Genomic DNA, 16,002 nt, shown 5'->3' with positions numbered 1-16,002 from the left:
AGATATGGACAAGTTAAGTTTCACAAGCATACCCCCTACCAATATTTAGTACACTGCCCTCCCCAGCGGACCTCCACGCTGTTCATATCAAAATGAAAAGGATACGGGACGAGTCTTCTGCTGCAACAGAGTCGTCTCCCCAGGTCCATGCACCCCTCTTTAAAGCCCGTTAAATCCCATTTTATTGAAGGATCAATTCATTATGAGCATGAATATCTTAAATTTTCATTATGTAAAGTTCAGAAACACCAAAGCCATGTCAGCTTCATATCATAAATCAATAAGAGGCCCCCCTTGTTGATCATTCATTTTATTAATGACTTCTAAAAAGCTGAAGCTGTTTTCTTACATAACTCTGATGTTATTACCTGAGAACCAGCAGCTGCATTGCTGATGAGATTGTTGTTGGGGTTGGCGATCCAGAATGTTGAAACTGCCCTGGATAACACCAACCACACAGACGGACAGAGACAGAGCACACACAGACATGAATGCATGAACTAGATATTAAAAAGGCAATACCGTGGCATAACAAAGACTAACAAGCAGAAGACAGCGATCAAAGAATACTGTGATCTTTCAAAAGTCCCTCAACAATCTACCTCTCCAACAAAAACCCTGGATAGGGACAGCTCTGTCTACACACACACACACACACTCCTGGAAACAGACCTTGTTGCTTCTCTTACAGAGGCACCTTTTTCACTTTGCTATAAAAACATCCCGTGGAGAGTAGAGGTTGTTATTGCATGGATAAAAACCACCCGGCCAATATCTCTGGCCACCAATACTAACTACAGTATCTCTTTCCATGGACCTTCTGTCAAGTGTCTGTGTGGGAAACCTGGTAATAGTGAAGCCACACAGCGAGTGAAGGACTGTAATGTCAGTGTGGGAGATTTAAAACACGTGTTGATTTGTCCCAACTGGACTGTGTTTTCAAAGATACGACAGTTTGTCAGTGTCTACCACATTTCCCTCCATAAATATTAAGATACTTTATGGTCAAGTTATTGGCTTATTCACAGCTGCGAGGGCAAGTGCTGTTAACTATTATCTGTCAGTACAATGATCCTCAGTCTTGAGAAAGGGTCGTTGTATTGCAACTGTTGCTGGTGGATGGTTCAGGCATTGAAAATATATTCACACACCTAATTCTGAAGGGTGTGTGAACATATAGACAGCACATTCACTGGTTAATAATTGATTGTTACACCAATGATATAACTGTACAGTATTGTAAAGTAGTAACAAGGCGTAATCCAGAGGTGTTGACTTGCAGTGGTTGTTGAGCAATACACTGTAGACGTTCATAGACACGCGCTTGACGACGCTGCAGAAACTCGTGTTTGTCTTTTATCACTTTGCTCTGCAGTCCCATCTCCAGCCCAGAGACGCACAACGTGATGATCCTAATCTCTTACTTGCACTCCGTGCTGGGTGAGGGGGTGTAGCCCTTGTAGACTTTGTCCTTGATGCTGGTGCAGACGGTCTCGTTGCGGTCGGTGGGCAGCAGAGTCCCGGGTCGCGTGAGCAAGCCGAGGTTGTGGTACAAAGTGTTACGCTGCTCGATCCCGTCCTCAAGGAAGAAACAGTGGCCCAATGTGTCATAGCCGACAGTGTTCTTCACCTGGGTCAAAGGAAGAAGACAAATGAGGATTTTTAGAAAACAAATACTGTTCTAAATCCCATTTCTGGCACGCTTTCCCTTTCCAAGGAAGAGGTAGATTGCTCCTAATGGAAATATGCAGAAAATGTGAGTAAACAAGAGAGGTGAGACAACATGTGCTAGTCCGTCTTGGAATCAGCAACAACCCACAGGAAGATACACCACGTTCCAACTGATGTGCCTGCCTCTGTAAATACTTAGAATTCTTGAAATCATTTCCTCCAAGGACATTTTCTTTATGAAACCGATCTGATGCCATGTTGAGAAGGGAGGTATCAAGAGAATATTCACATGGCCATTGTGCAAGAAGGGAAACAGGAACAACAGCAGAGTCAAACAACGTCATCCAAAACTCTGTCATCTCCATTTCCTCGAATGCTTTCAATCCAACGGTCTCAAGGACAAAAGTTAATCCGTCCCCGTTTGGCATGAAGAGGGAGCATAACTTTTACACTCGACACCCCCCCACCTTGAGAGGAAGAAAAGGAAACAAAGCCATGACAGTAATCCAGTGATGGAGGCTGTAGTTGATGACAGCTAACATCGCATGGTTATTATTAGTAGGAGCCGTCTTAGACACCCTCTAAATAAACAGATACAGCGGTCTTTCTTTTGCCCTCGCAGACATTAGAGACTTCTTCATGACCAATACTTTACTAACCAGCAAACCGTTGGTGGCGTGGATGGTGAGGCAGCGGGAGAAGCAGTGGTGTATGGAGAGTCCGTCCACATAGGTGGGCTCCCGGTAGCCGCCCCTCTGGTCCACGTCGCCGCACATGTGGAAGTGGAGGGGGTAGTGGCCTTGCTCCGCCTGCTGGCCCATGTTCTTCAGCTCCACGTGGGACAGATGCACTGATGAGAAATTACCAAGGATCTACCGATGTGTGACAGAGAGAGATAGTAAAGAGGCCAGAGTGGAGGATCAGTCACAAACGAAAGGGTGGTTTTAAAAATCAATCAAGCGAGAACAATGAGCTATTATATACCGCTAAAGTAAAAGCACAAGGTTCATATTATGCCTCAAAAGTAAACTAACAGTCTACCCACTCCGGTCCAATTAAAGGTTTATGTCTACAGTACAATTCCCTGCGTTTGTCTAGGGTCCCAATGGGATATGAACTCTAGCGCTGCTGGCATCGGGCCCCGGTATGTCAAACTGATCACACTGATTCCTCTTGATGAATACGTAATGGCAGTTATAAAGGAATGAATTAAAAGCTAAACACACATAAAATACACACATGCAAAAACAACAAATGGACCAGGGAGGAAATGAAGTTAAACATGAATCAATAAATAATCCAATACAGTTACGCTGTACAATGCTCCCTAGAGCGGTCTTTTCGTGGGCATGGCATAATCCACAGTCTGGTTCCTGTTAAGGAAGTATTGGCCAATCCTTCCAACTGACTGTAACTCACCCACACACACACACTTACATGACAAACTAATTATTCCTACAGTACATACGCTGCGTTTGCTGGCTCAAAATACTTGCAGTGTATACATCAATGGAAAGACACGCATATGCATGCATGTATACATACAACTGGCTCACAAGACTGCCATAAGCTTTCCATCTATGTTGAGATGGGAGAGCGTAAAAAACAGATTGAGAAAATATGCAATGGCGAGTGCTGTGTGTGTGTGTGTGTGACGGCTCTGTTAGTTTATGGGTCGGGAGGAATCATTTCAGAGGCATTGAAATGATTGTGTAACATAAGTCAATGGGTTTTTTGGGGGACAGTTAATGTATCAAAAGAAAGAAAAGTTTATTTTCTTAAGCACAAGGGGGGTCAGTTACATAGAACCTAAGGAATGTTATTGTGTATTTGCCATCAAAGTGACTGAAATGTGACCGCCATTAACCACATGATTGTGAACTCACTGCCTATATAGCAACACATGTCGGTCACGGAGGATGTGACGCTCCAGGTAATGGCAGTTATACATCATGTGTGACCTAAATCTGTCTGATGTCGTCAGTATTTGTTCAGATTGACATGCTGTGTATCGTCTCTACAAAAATGAAAAAGTTTGACATGAGGAGGCAGAGAGGAGAAAAAAAGAAAAGAGAGAGAATGGGATTGAGAGAAGTGTTAGTTCTTCACATAAACTGACCTAGGACCATGAATAACCCCTCTCATTAAGGACCGCATATAAACAGAGAACGTATGATGTCTCTGCCGTACAGAGCAGTTTAAACAAGAGCCTGTGCTGTAAACGTACACACACCTTAATGTGGCCCCCATAGGTGTCGTGGCTGTAGAACTGGCACAGGTTTTCTCCGTAGCACGAGTTTTCCATTTCTCCGTAGATGAGAATGTTCCTGGAGAGCAGAGCCACTTCAGCACGCATGTCGACCCCGTCGATGATCTCTCCAACATGGTGGTACTGAGGCTTCCCTGGAGAGAACAGACTGCTTGGTCATATGCTGCAACAGAGTGACTTTAATGAAGACAAGTCTGGTGCGTGAGTGGACAAAACGTGGAAAAGGTGGAAGTCGATACTTATAATTACAAATGCAAAATTACCTACTGCATTCCATCTCATCCAGATAGAGCAGGAAAGAGCAGGAAAGAACATGAACACTGTTTAATTTAGCTGAAGACCATAACACACTTTGGCTTCAAATTCTTGTGGAACCTTTTCTTAGGTCAGACCGTTTCACTAAAATACCAGCTTAATACAAAACGTTGAAATAAATAGGAAGTGGCATTTAAACCAAACATTATTTCCGGACATGGCGGGTTTCCAACCATCAACCACAAAGCAGCACACACGCAAACATAAACAACGACCCATTCCCCCGAAACCAACCTACCAAAATAGTTTACATGTAAAAGCAAAAGTAAGTGAATACATATGAGACGCAAAATAATCAGCTCTTCGACAGTGCAGAGAGTACCCGTACCCACAGGGTGCAGCTGCCAATGATAATGCACAGCAGTAGTCCAGCTGCTCAGCACAACATCTAGGCACACACACACACGCTTCTCTCCAGGAAGGGAGTTGGCTTTTGTTGACAACAGCGGAATGAGAATAGGAGTCATCTCTGATAGGGGGATGCACAACAAGTAACTAAAAGATTGCAGGAGAAGGACATTAGAGGAGCAGGAGGAGGAGGTTGTGAAGCAGGAGCGATGATTCTAAATCCAAACAACCACTGAGGTTATTATATGACAAGGTTACTTCATAATAATATAAACTGGCAATCTCTTTTAAAGCTACTCCAATAATGTTACATCACCACAACAGGAAATTAGATCTTTCTGGACCACAGGAAGAGTAGCACATTGTGTGATCACATTTATTGGCTATGATGTCAAATTAGTGTAACATCTCCTATGTCCATGTCTACGAGTCTTTTAACAAGCTTTCTAATATGAAATATGACTGTACGGTACTTCCCACATATCTTCCTTCCTTTATGCAAGAAATTCACAGACCTTGTTACCATCAGTTTCATGTAAGACCTATTTTCTAGTTCCTCGTTCTAGTTCCTACATGTATTATTTTGGTGCTTTAAGCACCACAAGCAGAGTGCCATGTACTTCCATTATAGTGGAGAGAAGGCAGACATCGCGCACACACACACACACACACACACACACACACACACACACACACACACACACACACACACACACTCACGCACCACTGGCCTCTCCCTCACCTTGTATCCTGACCTGCTTGCTGTGGCAGTGAGAACAGGGCAACAAGGTGAACTCTTCAGCCTGGTGCATGGAATAGTCTGTGCTGGCAACTACGATCTGATCCCCGGGTTGCCAGGTCTGCTGCACTTTGTCCTGCAGGTTCAGCACCACCTGGTCCACAGCATCCACCTGGAAGCCTGAGATGGGGAAACCTAAGGGGAAGGGGGGCATAGCACTTCATTTAAAGAAGGGGGGCATAGCACTTCATTTAAAGGACACATGAAGGACAGCCCACTAAAATAGTACGAAACTGAATTCTGATACCTTTTTATTACCGTTGATACACATGTATTGTACCAGCCATATGTATTGCACTTAGCTATAAAGGATCTTACGAAGGCTCTCTTCAAGTAAGAACAAACGCTAATTCTTAATATCCATCAAATGGGGAAGAAAGACATGAGAATAACGGAACAAAAGATACAAAATAGTAATTTGCATTTATTTTCTACGGGACTGCATAGTTTAGATCCTGGCTTCTGAATAGCTCAATAACCACTGAGATATTGTCATTTCACACTTTATGTTCAGTTAAGTTGAGTCAGAATGTGTTTTACGAGGTGTGGGCATGCACGGCCGCAATAAATAAAGGAAGTAAATAAAGCGGGTGTGCTAGTGCCTCACCCGAACCACAAACAGACGCCGCACACACACTTACATCTGGTGTTTGTCATAACGGCACCGTCACCCACTGAGGCACAGGAATGTCTTTAATGTTCAGGTGACTGATCTGTACAGCAGTTGGCATGTAGGAAACCTCATTTCTCAACCCGTCACCTTCCTCCAAACCCTTTACACTTCAAAGCGGGAGAAGCCTGACCATTTCATCTGAAGCCTGTTACTGTGAATAACTACAGACAAAGAGCAAACCTACACAAAATGACAGAAGGCATAATAAACTAAGCACTAAAATAAATGGCCGAAACAACACTGAACCACGTGCGTTCAAACCATCATCAGCCGTATCTCACCGTTCTTCCACTCGCTGTAGGCGGTGACCAGGAAGCCCACTCCGTCCACAGTGGTGAAGTTCTGTCTCGCCAGAGCTCTGCCTCCAGTGTCGTGGTTCTCGTGTTCCCTAACGTCCTCCGAGCACGATGCATTACCCCCACCGACCACCGAGACCAGAGCCCACGCCTGTCTGGACCGACCGGAGGGATGAAGAGGAAAGTGGGAGAGAGACAGGAAGGAGATGGAGTCATTTACAGACATTACAGTAAATGGACTAGATTCACACAGAGAAAAAGTGACCAGGTTCTAGGCCGTAGTTTAACATATATTCTCTTTGGATGATGGAATGAATGACGCTGAACTACAGCTGAAAGTTACTCCAAACTCACTGTTCAATATTACATTACTTGTTTCATCAATTAAATGGCTCACAAACACATCAATAACAATGTTTTAATCATTTTACAGCTGCGCAGAGGAGTCAATCGTACTCCATGAAGCCTATTTAATCATAGTCTTGCAGCTGTTCAGATGCAGGGTGTGACCTGAACTGCATTAGGAGCTTCTGTGTGTGTGTGTGTGTGTGTGTGTGTGTGTGTGTGTGAGGTATCAGGTTGATGTTGATCACAGACACACAAACCCTTCCACTGAGGCTACAGATACAGCACATGATAACAGACACATAGAGATTTATCTGAAAGAGGTATGAAACGAGTGACTAGATGTGTGATGAAGGCAGAGCACATGCCCGTAATGAGCCTGAAGCAGGACAAGAGGAGCCAACTGAATATCAGAGTGACTGTCATTCGTGGAATAATAATAAAAAAACACAACGAGAGATAGAAAACTAAAAGAATGACATCAGAGTATTGGAGGGATTATCAAATAAGGGCAGAGGATTCCAGGAAGGGTGTTCATAGGCTCAGAGGAATGACGGGCGTACTTTCCACATCCCAAACTTCATTCAAAAACAACTTTTTTTCACTTTTGCTCCAAATCCTCCCCTCTGTCCCAGTGCACATTATCGTATTAAGCATGTCAAGAAAATGATTCTTAAATGATTAAATATGAAGGAGAGGCTTATAATCATTGGGTGTGGATGGCGAAAGGGATCGGGCGTATGACCTAAATCAAGACAGTGTACTTTGCAACCTTGGATGTTTCAAACGTCATGTCCTTAGCTTCTTAAGAATGTATTATTTCACCTTTTTTTTTGCTGAATGAGTCCAATGAAGCTTAAAGCCTTTTTGCTATTCATTGCTACCCATTTATGCATTCGTGTGGTGTACAGGGACATCTACAAGGAGACCGTCACCTGTCATTACGCTGTGTGCCTTTCTGAAGAAGTAGAAGTAGTCATTTCACAGTTTCCTTGTTATGATGTTCACCAGCATTTTAACATCATTGTTTTACAGGCAATAGCAAATAAGAATTCACTGCAGATCAGCATAGATGTGTGTTTGAGTGCAAGTACTCTCCTGAGGGACAAAGATGAAAGACAACGGGGTCAACAGGCACGAGGCCGGAGCCACCGCAAACGTTTTATATATGTGGCAGGAAGGATGGTTGACACCCTGAGATCAACGTGTAATTCAAAGACATTTTGGTTGGAGCTGGAGATTACAAGGATAAAGAGGTTCATGAAACATGCCTATGGGAACCCAGGTATGCATGTCTGACGTCAAGTAACAAAATAAACAAGTGCCACAATTGGTTTCCAAGTATGTGCCAGCTCCAGTCTCTGCAACGGGGCATAACAGGTCATAAACTGATCCACACTTCATCATTACGCTCAACCCTGTAGGTCATATGCCTTCACCACCAAACTCTTTCAGGCTAAAGCCACTCGGCCTAACATCATGTGACTTTAACGAGACATTAAACTGAATGTTTCTCTCATAAATGCATGCTCTGCGTTTCCTCCTCCCACAAGGAAAATCCACAGAAAGCTAAGATAACAATCTCCACTCTAACAAATGAGAGAGTAATAAGAGAGTGCACAGCATCAACTTATTGGTAACCACACAAGTACCTGAGACCATACAAAGATCTACATCGTCTGCTCCATTTGAGGGGATTAGTTTGAAGACTTGCCTTGAGAGAAACTAATGTGTACATACATGTGTTTACATGTCTGAACAGAAGACCTAATGTCATGTCAAGTTAAACTCCACTTCGCTCACTTTATGAGCTTAAAGATAGCACTATCCCATGTGCACAGGACGACACTCAAGCCTCCAGCATCTGTCCTTTTGCACCGCGGACATTAAATCTTTTGCCAAGTTTTGCACAAATCCTGGAAACCGTCTAACCGTAACCCCGTTATCCTGTACGCGCTTCCTTTTCTGGCAGAGCGTGATACGATAAAAACACGGGGGAAACAGGAAGAGGAATATCTGGGAACAAATCAAAGGAAAATCACAAATGATCATTTCCCAGGGAAGATGAACATGGCCCAGAATGCTCGTATCATCAGTCCAACTGAGTGAGGGGTCTTATGTAAGTGGTTAAACAAGAGCTCATTAACCGCCTTTATCAGCCCCAGGAGACCTAGAGTAAACAAAACACTCCCAAAGACAACACACACCATGGAGAACCAGCACAAACTCTCCTAGAGCCGGCACATTCTGCAACACAGCTGGGACACAAACACACTCGAGTCAACAGACACACACGTCAGGGCAACGTCAAACAACCAAACCATGCGTATCTTCATTCTGTCATTAGGAAAACAAATCATTTACAAGTCTGTATAACATACCCATATTAAGAAACTGGCACTCTTTACCTGTATTTGAGATCATACACAAATCTGCTGCCGAGCTTTTCTTCAATTGCCTTCTTAGTTTCGTCCAGAAGACTTTTGACAGCAGAGTCTCCCACGGCCAGTGTGACAATGCGGCCCGCCGGGAGGGTCCGCAGCAGCTGGGTGAGCTGGCGGCTGTCATTACGAGAATCGTGTGTGTCGTAGCGTTTGGAGACCAGCAACGCGGCCGTGTCCTGGTCCACAACGCGCAAGTTGATGCCTCTGCTGAAGTTCCGCTGAAAGGCGTAACCCTCCGTGGTCAGACCGGAGGCCGGGACGGTCCGGGTCAGCAGAGACCAGGAAACTCTCTCGGTACCGTGTAGCTCCAGAGTCCCACCTCTCAGGACTCCTATGAACTTGCGGCCCATGCCGGGCACTTCAGGGGTCGCCTTGTCGTCAGAGCGGCCCACGAGGGCAATGGTGGCCCGAGAGCGGTAGCGACATTTGGGAGCACCGATGTGAAGCGCTCCACCGTCTTCTATGAGGATGTGACGAGTTCTCACGGTTATGTTTTTAGAGCCGTCGGCGTTGTCTGAGAAAACTACTTGACCTGTGAAGAAGAAGAAAAAAATATATGTTACTTGTCACTTATCAACATTACAACTCAAAATGTTACTTCACAAATCATGCTGTGCTTACCTCCTGACTGGATGGTTAGTGTGTGGAAGGTAGCCGAAGCCTCCAATCTCAACAAATGTCCCCTCCTCACAAGAACGGCCTTCTCTGGTTCGTGGCCCGGGTTCCAGCTACTAAGTGATGGATTGTGATCCGGACAATTCTCTGCAAACATGACCGATCAGTGACAAATTACACAGACGGTATACACAGAAGGGAACACATCTGCAGCATAAATAAAGAGATATACATTGAAAAAAACAACCGAAACATTTGAATCAGTGATTCGTAATACTGACCGTCTAACACATCTCTGCTTGAGAGACTGAGGACGATGATGAGGGTGAAGAAGAAAGCCCCGATGGACACTCCAAAACAGATGAATGTGTTCTTTCTCTGCTGGAGGCTCTGAGCCCGCTCCCTACGCTGGTGCTCCTCAGACAAGTTGAAGGCGGCTCGACGCTCCGGCGGGGGGCCGTGAGGTTTTATCGGGGGAGGCGGTGGAGCTTTGGCAGGCGGCGGTGAGCGGACCGGAGCCACCCGCCCGGGGACATAACCCGGGGGCCTCTGGTGGTTGCCGTGGGGCGGAGCGGCAAAGACCGGGAAGCGGCCGGGGCCATCACTCGTCGGCATGGTACAAGTGTCTGCTGCCTGAGAGGAGGAAGAAGACTCCAGAAAGAGCACATAAAAAGAGAGTAAAAACAGCAGGGGGTGAAGGAAGACCAAAGGGCCGATTCTGGGGAAACAGCAAATTGCCCTCAAAGCGTCTTAATCGTACACCTCCAGGTAAAGATCCTGGCTGTGGGTCTTAAAAAGACTGTTACTCTAATCGGGCCTACTCGAAACCAGTCAGCGTATCCTGGCTGGTTTGTCAGAGTGACATTGGCTGCTCTTGTCCACGGTGACGAAAGGAGGTTTATGAATAATAGATCTCAACATTCCTCACACTAGGTTAACACAGCAAAAACAGATGGCATCAATTACAGTAGGGAAGGAGGAGAGCACGCCAGCTCTTGTCTGTGCCCGCTTTATTTCACACAACTGGAGGAGGTAGCACAGAGTTATCTGAAGCCACGGGCACACACACAGAGAGAGAGAAGGGTCATATGGACACACACCTGCACACACAAACATGAAGGGGTAAAGGAAATGACACTGCAGGAAAAAAAAGGCTTCAATGGCACTTTCCTTTAACACAAACACCCTGTAACACTGTAATGACATTACAGCTTGCTCACTAGAAGTCTTCAAAAAACACAAAGTCAGCAAGTTCACACTTTCACAAGGTTGTTAAAAGTGCAAAACTGCCCCTTTAAAAACGAAGCCACCATGACAGTTAAGACTTTCAGACTTTAAATCACCCGAGTGTCTATCATTGCTTCACACACACACACACACACACACACACACACAAATGTGAACAGACTCACACGCTCCTGTACCAATCCACAGACACACACACACACACACAACAAACCATTGTCTTGCCAAGCCAATTAGTCATCATTTTAGCCCAGAGCACAACAAACCTCTTCCATTCATAAACAAAGCAATGTACAATCAAGGGCTGCTCAACAAGGGTCCAGTCATTTACACAGACCACAATATACGCATCACCCACTTCACCCTGAATCATCCCATTAGTGTCTCTGAACCAGACTTGAGCTGATAACTCTCTGCATCTCCATACCTAAACTGGAATGTCATCAAGAAAGGAATGCTGATTACACTAACTTTTGATTTCATGTGCTCACGGTCTGTGCCCTGCATTAGACCGACTCAGTGGGAGCCCTGTGATGGTCTGATCCCCCAGTCTTTATGACTCTATCTCCGACTATGTTTTTATTCACATTCCTCACCAGATAAAAAGGGCCAAGGTGGTCCTGCTAAGTGACCCATCAGAGCATAAGTTAAACTTCTGTAACCTACACCCATCACAAGGCTGCGCAGCTGTTCATGAACCTTGTGCATTTCCTAATAACCGGGCACTCACTCACTGCCTCTCTCACTCTCACATTTTCCTGATTTCAGAGCTACTGTATTTAAAGCAGATGTGGGGGGAACACTGGGAGTGGGAGAGACCATCACAGATTCCTCAGCTGTATAATCAGCCCGTAGTTTGGAAATCGACATTGGGCAATGTGACAAACAGTAAGCCACGTGTTCCCTACGTTCACTCAAAACTATAAGCGGAAACAGCGCTGTCACAACTCTGAACACTAAATTAAGACTACCTCGTTTATATGACTCATATCGAGGTTAAATAAGGTGAGTTAAAAAAAGAATGCTGTTGATTTATTGGCTCGTTTTGGCCGAAGTGACTCGTTCCTCCACGATAGAGAAACACTACGGTAACGTTACTGGGTAGTCTGTCACCAACATGTCACCATATACAAAGAGAGACATAGGCTGTTATATGACACATGTTACGCATGAACGACCAACTACCGTTGGCAACATACAACTTTTAAACTAACTTAAGTTAATTAACCCGCTCGAGAAGCCTCTTCACTAGAAAACAACCCTCAACTCAAAAAGTTCCACTCGGTGAATCCTCTCCACCCCCAAAGGCTGACAGACAGACACTGTAACGTGAACGTTAGACGGACAGTGGGCTCGTGCATACCGTTGGTGAGACTGTCCTGCTCCTCTCGCGCTCTGTCCATCCGCTCTCTGCCGAGCTGTTTAAACACGCTGGTCGTGTTGAGACGAATGAATCCGTTCTCACCCTCGCAGGTTGGCTCTCTGTGTCCCTTTTTAAATACTTTTCTTCACATGGTGTTTTTTCTGCTGATGGGCTGTCGTTTGTCCCTCGGTAGGTCGGTCAGCCCCCCTGTCCCTCTATCCCCCTCTCTCTGTCCCACCGGGAGCTAAGCAGGCGCGGCTTGCGAGAGAGGAAGTAGTGATGCGTTCACTTTCTATCGGACACTTGAAATTTTAGTATTAATAACACATAGTGAAGGTTAGTAACGTTACTACTTTAGTAGTGGTACCATACCAGTCGTTACTACTCTTAGTATTACTCGTACTAGTTCAGGACCGTAGTCATGATTTTAGAAAATACTACTGTCATGATTCCAAATCTTAAAAATTGTTCAGTTCTATCTTCTGTAAATGTAATTTCCCACCAAAAGGGTTTAGATATATCATTGATTTAATACAATTTTAGTATTGCTTTATTTTACATTTGTGATAATACTGAAAGCCTATTTAGTGATTGTGTTTTTCACTATTGAGTGTTTAAGTCCCTTCAGGTTGCTAAAATAGACAAATTCCCAGAAAAATAACGATTAGGACATTACCATAGCTCTAAGTGCTCATAAGTGCAAAAACAAAGTTTATTCCTACACGAGCACACTTTTAATTTAGCAGTTGAAGCACAAACTAGCTGTTTGGTTGACTCATATAATGAAGCAAACATTGACGCTTTTTATTGTCGCCTGTGCGTTTCTATCCCCAACCTAAGGTATCTAACATTGGGTCAGATCACCATCATCTTCAGACCTAATGAAAGAAAGAAGGGGTTTCCGAGTCGTCCTTGAATGTGTCACAAGGAGCACATGAAGTGAGGGGAGGGTCTTAGACCCGGGCCACACTGCCGCCTGCTGGTCTCAAAGACTAAATACTCTATATCAGCGGTTCCCAAACTTTTTAGGCCGCGCACCCCCTTCTACATCCCGACCGGGTTCACGCAGCCCCCAATCCCCCACATCTTAAAAAAGAAGAAGCAACAGAGCCTATTTATAGCCGCATAGAAATCGGACCAATGAGAGAACAGTTTGCTCGCGCGTGGCGTTTGTTTACAATATTTAGTCCGCTGTTAAATGTTGCAGTGTGAACACAAACCGAACAAAGGGGCAACTGCAACATTGTATCATATTAATCCCTGAATCAGAATAACGCAAACGAACTGAAGGTGTGAAAACGCCCTGAAACACTGCAACAAAGTTTCAATAACTTTCAGTGACACAGGCGTCACTTTTAAAGAGCAATCAGGATGGCGAGGACACGCGCACAGGCTCAGAGGCAGATTGCATCACATTTAATTTACAATTAACCACACATAGAATGAGACTGCAGTTGTTTTTGACTGTTTTGTAACTCCTCCAATTTCGATATAAAAATGTAAGGGGCTTTTGACTTGCACTGGCATGCTTGGTGTTCAGGTGGCGACGTAAATAAGAGGGTTTCCCAGCGGTCACTCCCCCGCACATCCCTTCTATTATGATCGACACTTTCACACTTAGTGTACTCAGTTAGTGATTTATTGCCAGCTGTCCTTCCTGCATTTGTCAGTTTAAACCGCGTTACTTTCAGCCTGAATTATGTTCATGTTCTTGATGTTGTCGTTTTCAAAGCCACACAGGAGCCGGTTTCAGGAGATATGCCATTTTCAAGCTGGACATCTGTAAATAAAAAAGTATTAGAAAAACACATTGAGTTTTCGACCAGTTTTGAAGATCTCTTCACCGGAGACCACAGACGTATAAACGTGTCTTCAACGGAACGCTGCTGGATTTGACACAGTCTATACTTTATATTGTTTGTATATTGCTATAAGCCAAACAACAATGTTTTGACCATGTTCATAAGTATATTACTTCGTTTTACTCACGTCCTCCACATTTAAACTGTGTACAGCCCCACTCGCTGTCCGTAATACAGTAGGCAAGGCAAGGCAAGTTTATTTGTATAGCACATTTCAACAACAAGGTAATTCAAAGTGCTTCACATAAAACCAGTAAAATCATCAACACATAAGGCAAAAGAAAAGGACATTTAAAAACAATTAAAGAAACTGTGTAAGAAATAAAATGCAGTAGTAAAATGCAGAAATGCAGGAAATTGATTAATATATGAATTGAATGTGGTTCAATTAAAGGCAGCAGCAAACAGAAAAGTCTTCAATCTTGATTTAAATGAGCTGAGGGTCTCAGCAGACCTGCAGCTTTCTGGGACTTTGTTCCAGATATGTGGAGCAGAAAAACTGAACGCTGCTTCTCCATGTTTAGTTCTGACTCTGGGAACAGAAAGTAGACCGGTCCCAGACGACCTGAGGGGTCGGGATGGTTCATAAGGTAGCAGCAGATCAGAGATGTGTTTTGGCCCTAAACAATTCAGTGCTTTGTAAACCAACAGCAGGATTTTAAAGTCAATTCTTTGTTGGACAGGAAGCCAGTGCAAAGACCTCAGAACTGGAGTGATGTGATCCACCCTCCTGGTCTTAGTGAGGACTCGAGCTGCAGCGTTCTGAATCAGCTGCAGCTTTCTGACGGACTTTTTACAAAGACCTGTAAACACACCGTTACAGTAGTCCAGTCTGCTGAAGATAAATGCGTGGACAAGTTTTTCCAAATCCTGTTGAGACATAAATCCTCTAATCCTTGATATATTCTTCAGGTGATAATAGGCTGATTTTGTAATTGTCTTGATATGGCTGTTCAGGTTGAGGTCTGAATCCATAACTACCCCAGAGAATTGTTGTCAAAAGACAAAAAGGACATTACACGTTAAATTAACTGTTACACTGCATGTTAAATAACATATATATCACATCTTAAATCTTTACCTCAGGATTTTTAAAACCAGCATCGAAGATGGCAGACCAGAATAATGCAACAGCAATGAACGTGGGTAAACATAAGAAGACCAGTGATGGCATAGATACAGACAACTTTCTATCTTTAATGTGGAGCTGTAAAGATGAGTTCATTTCTCCTAAACCGCCAGTGACAGATGTTACAGATGTCATTGAGATAGAAACAGCCCCCTATAGGCTTAAATGTGTTTTGAATGATATTCGGACAGTAGCAGAGTGGAACTGTGGCTATAAAGAATGTCTCATCAGCAAAGCATGGTGGCAGAAACATATAAAAACATCAAAATTCATGATTTCCAAAGACGAACCTCTCGCAGTGATAAATGGGAGAACTGTGGCAGTTCTTGGGGGGACCACGTTGTGGTTCAGATTTGATGGAGGCGCATTTTCCCACACGCATCCTTTAATAGATTTCCGTGTCGTGGAGGGAAGCACACCGAAAATTCCTATAATTGGCCAGAATGCAATGAGTTACCTCGCTTACTCGTTCACCAAAAAAGCTATATCAGGTTACACCATCGAGTCTTGCAATTATTCCGTTTCTTGTAAACTGAACGGAATATACACGGAGGCGGTGTTGCGATCTGAATCGTCAGTGTCCTATGTACACACTGCATGGACAGATTTGCACATGCCGAATGAGGTC

General features: G+C 44.2%; 1 protein-coding gene across 3 annotated transcripts in view; it reads right to left on the bottom strand.

The window, feature by feature from the left end:
- cemip2 (cell migration inducing hyaluronidase 2) overlaps positions 1 to 12,591 on the bottom strand; it is a 22,574-nt gene extending 9,983 nt beyond the window's left edge. For 2 of the 3 annotated variants that reach the window (XM_079269596.1, XM_079269598.1), the window contains exons 1-10: positions 12,384 to 12,591; positions 10,057 to 10,408; positions 9,782 to 9,922; positions 9,125 to 9,692; positions 6,357 to 6,526; positions 5,346 to 5,537; positions 3,905 to 4,074; positions 2,331 to 2,543; positions 1,425 to 1,630; positions 369 to 438 (exon numbers count right to left, since the gene is read on the bottom strand). In XM_079269596.1, the coding sequence (XP_079125722.1) occupies positions 369 to 438; positions 1,425 to 1,630; positions 2,331 to 2,543; positions 3,905 to 4,074; positions 5,346 to 5,537; positions 6,357 to 6,526; positions 9,125 to 9,692; positions 9,782 to 9,922; positions 10,057 to 10,390 (2,064 nt within the window). In that variant the 5' untranslated portion in view covers positions 10,391 to 10,408; positions 12,384 to 12,591. Of the gene's footprint in view, positions 1 to 368; positions 439 to 1,424; positions 1,631 to 2,330; positions 2,544 to 3,904; positions 4,075 to 5,345; positions 5,538 to 6,356; positions 6,527 to 9,124; positions 9,693 to 9,781; positions 9,923 to 10,056; positions 12,327 to 12,383 lie in introns of those variants that run through there. The other variant, XM_079269597.1, reaches the window with a different exon arrangement.
- Between the last annotated feature and the right edge of the window lie 3,411 nt (positions 12,592 to 16,002).

This window comes from Melanostigma gelatinosum (assembly GCF_949748355.1).
Source record: "Melanostigma gelatinosum genome assembly, chromosome: 6".
In the NCBI taxonomy this organism is placed as follows: Eukaryota; Metazoa; Chordata; class Actinopteri; order Perciformes; family Zoarcidae; genus Melanostigma; species Melanostigma gelatinosum.
Note: the sequence above shows the minus strand (reverse complement) of the source record. Positions and strands in the feature narration are given on the sequence as shown.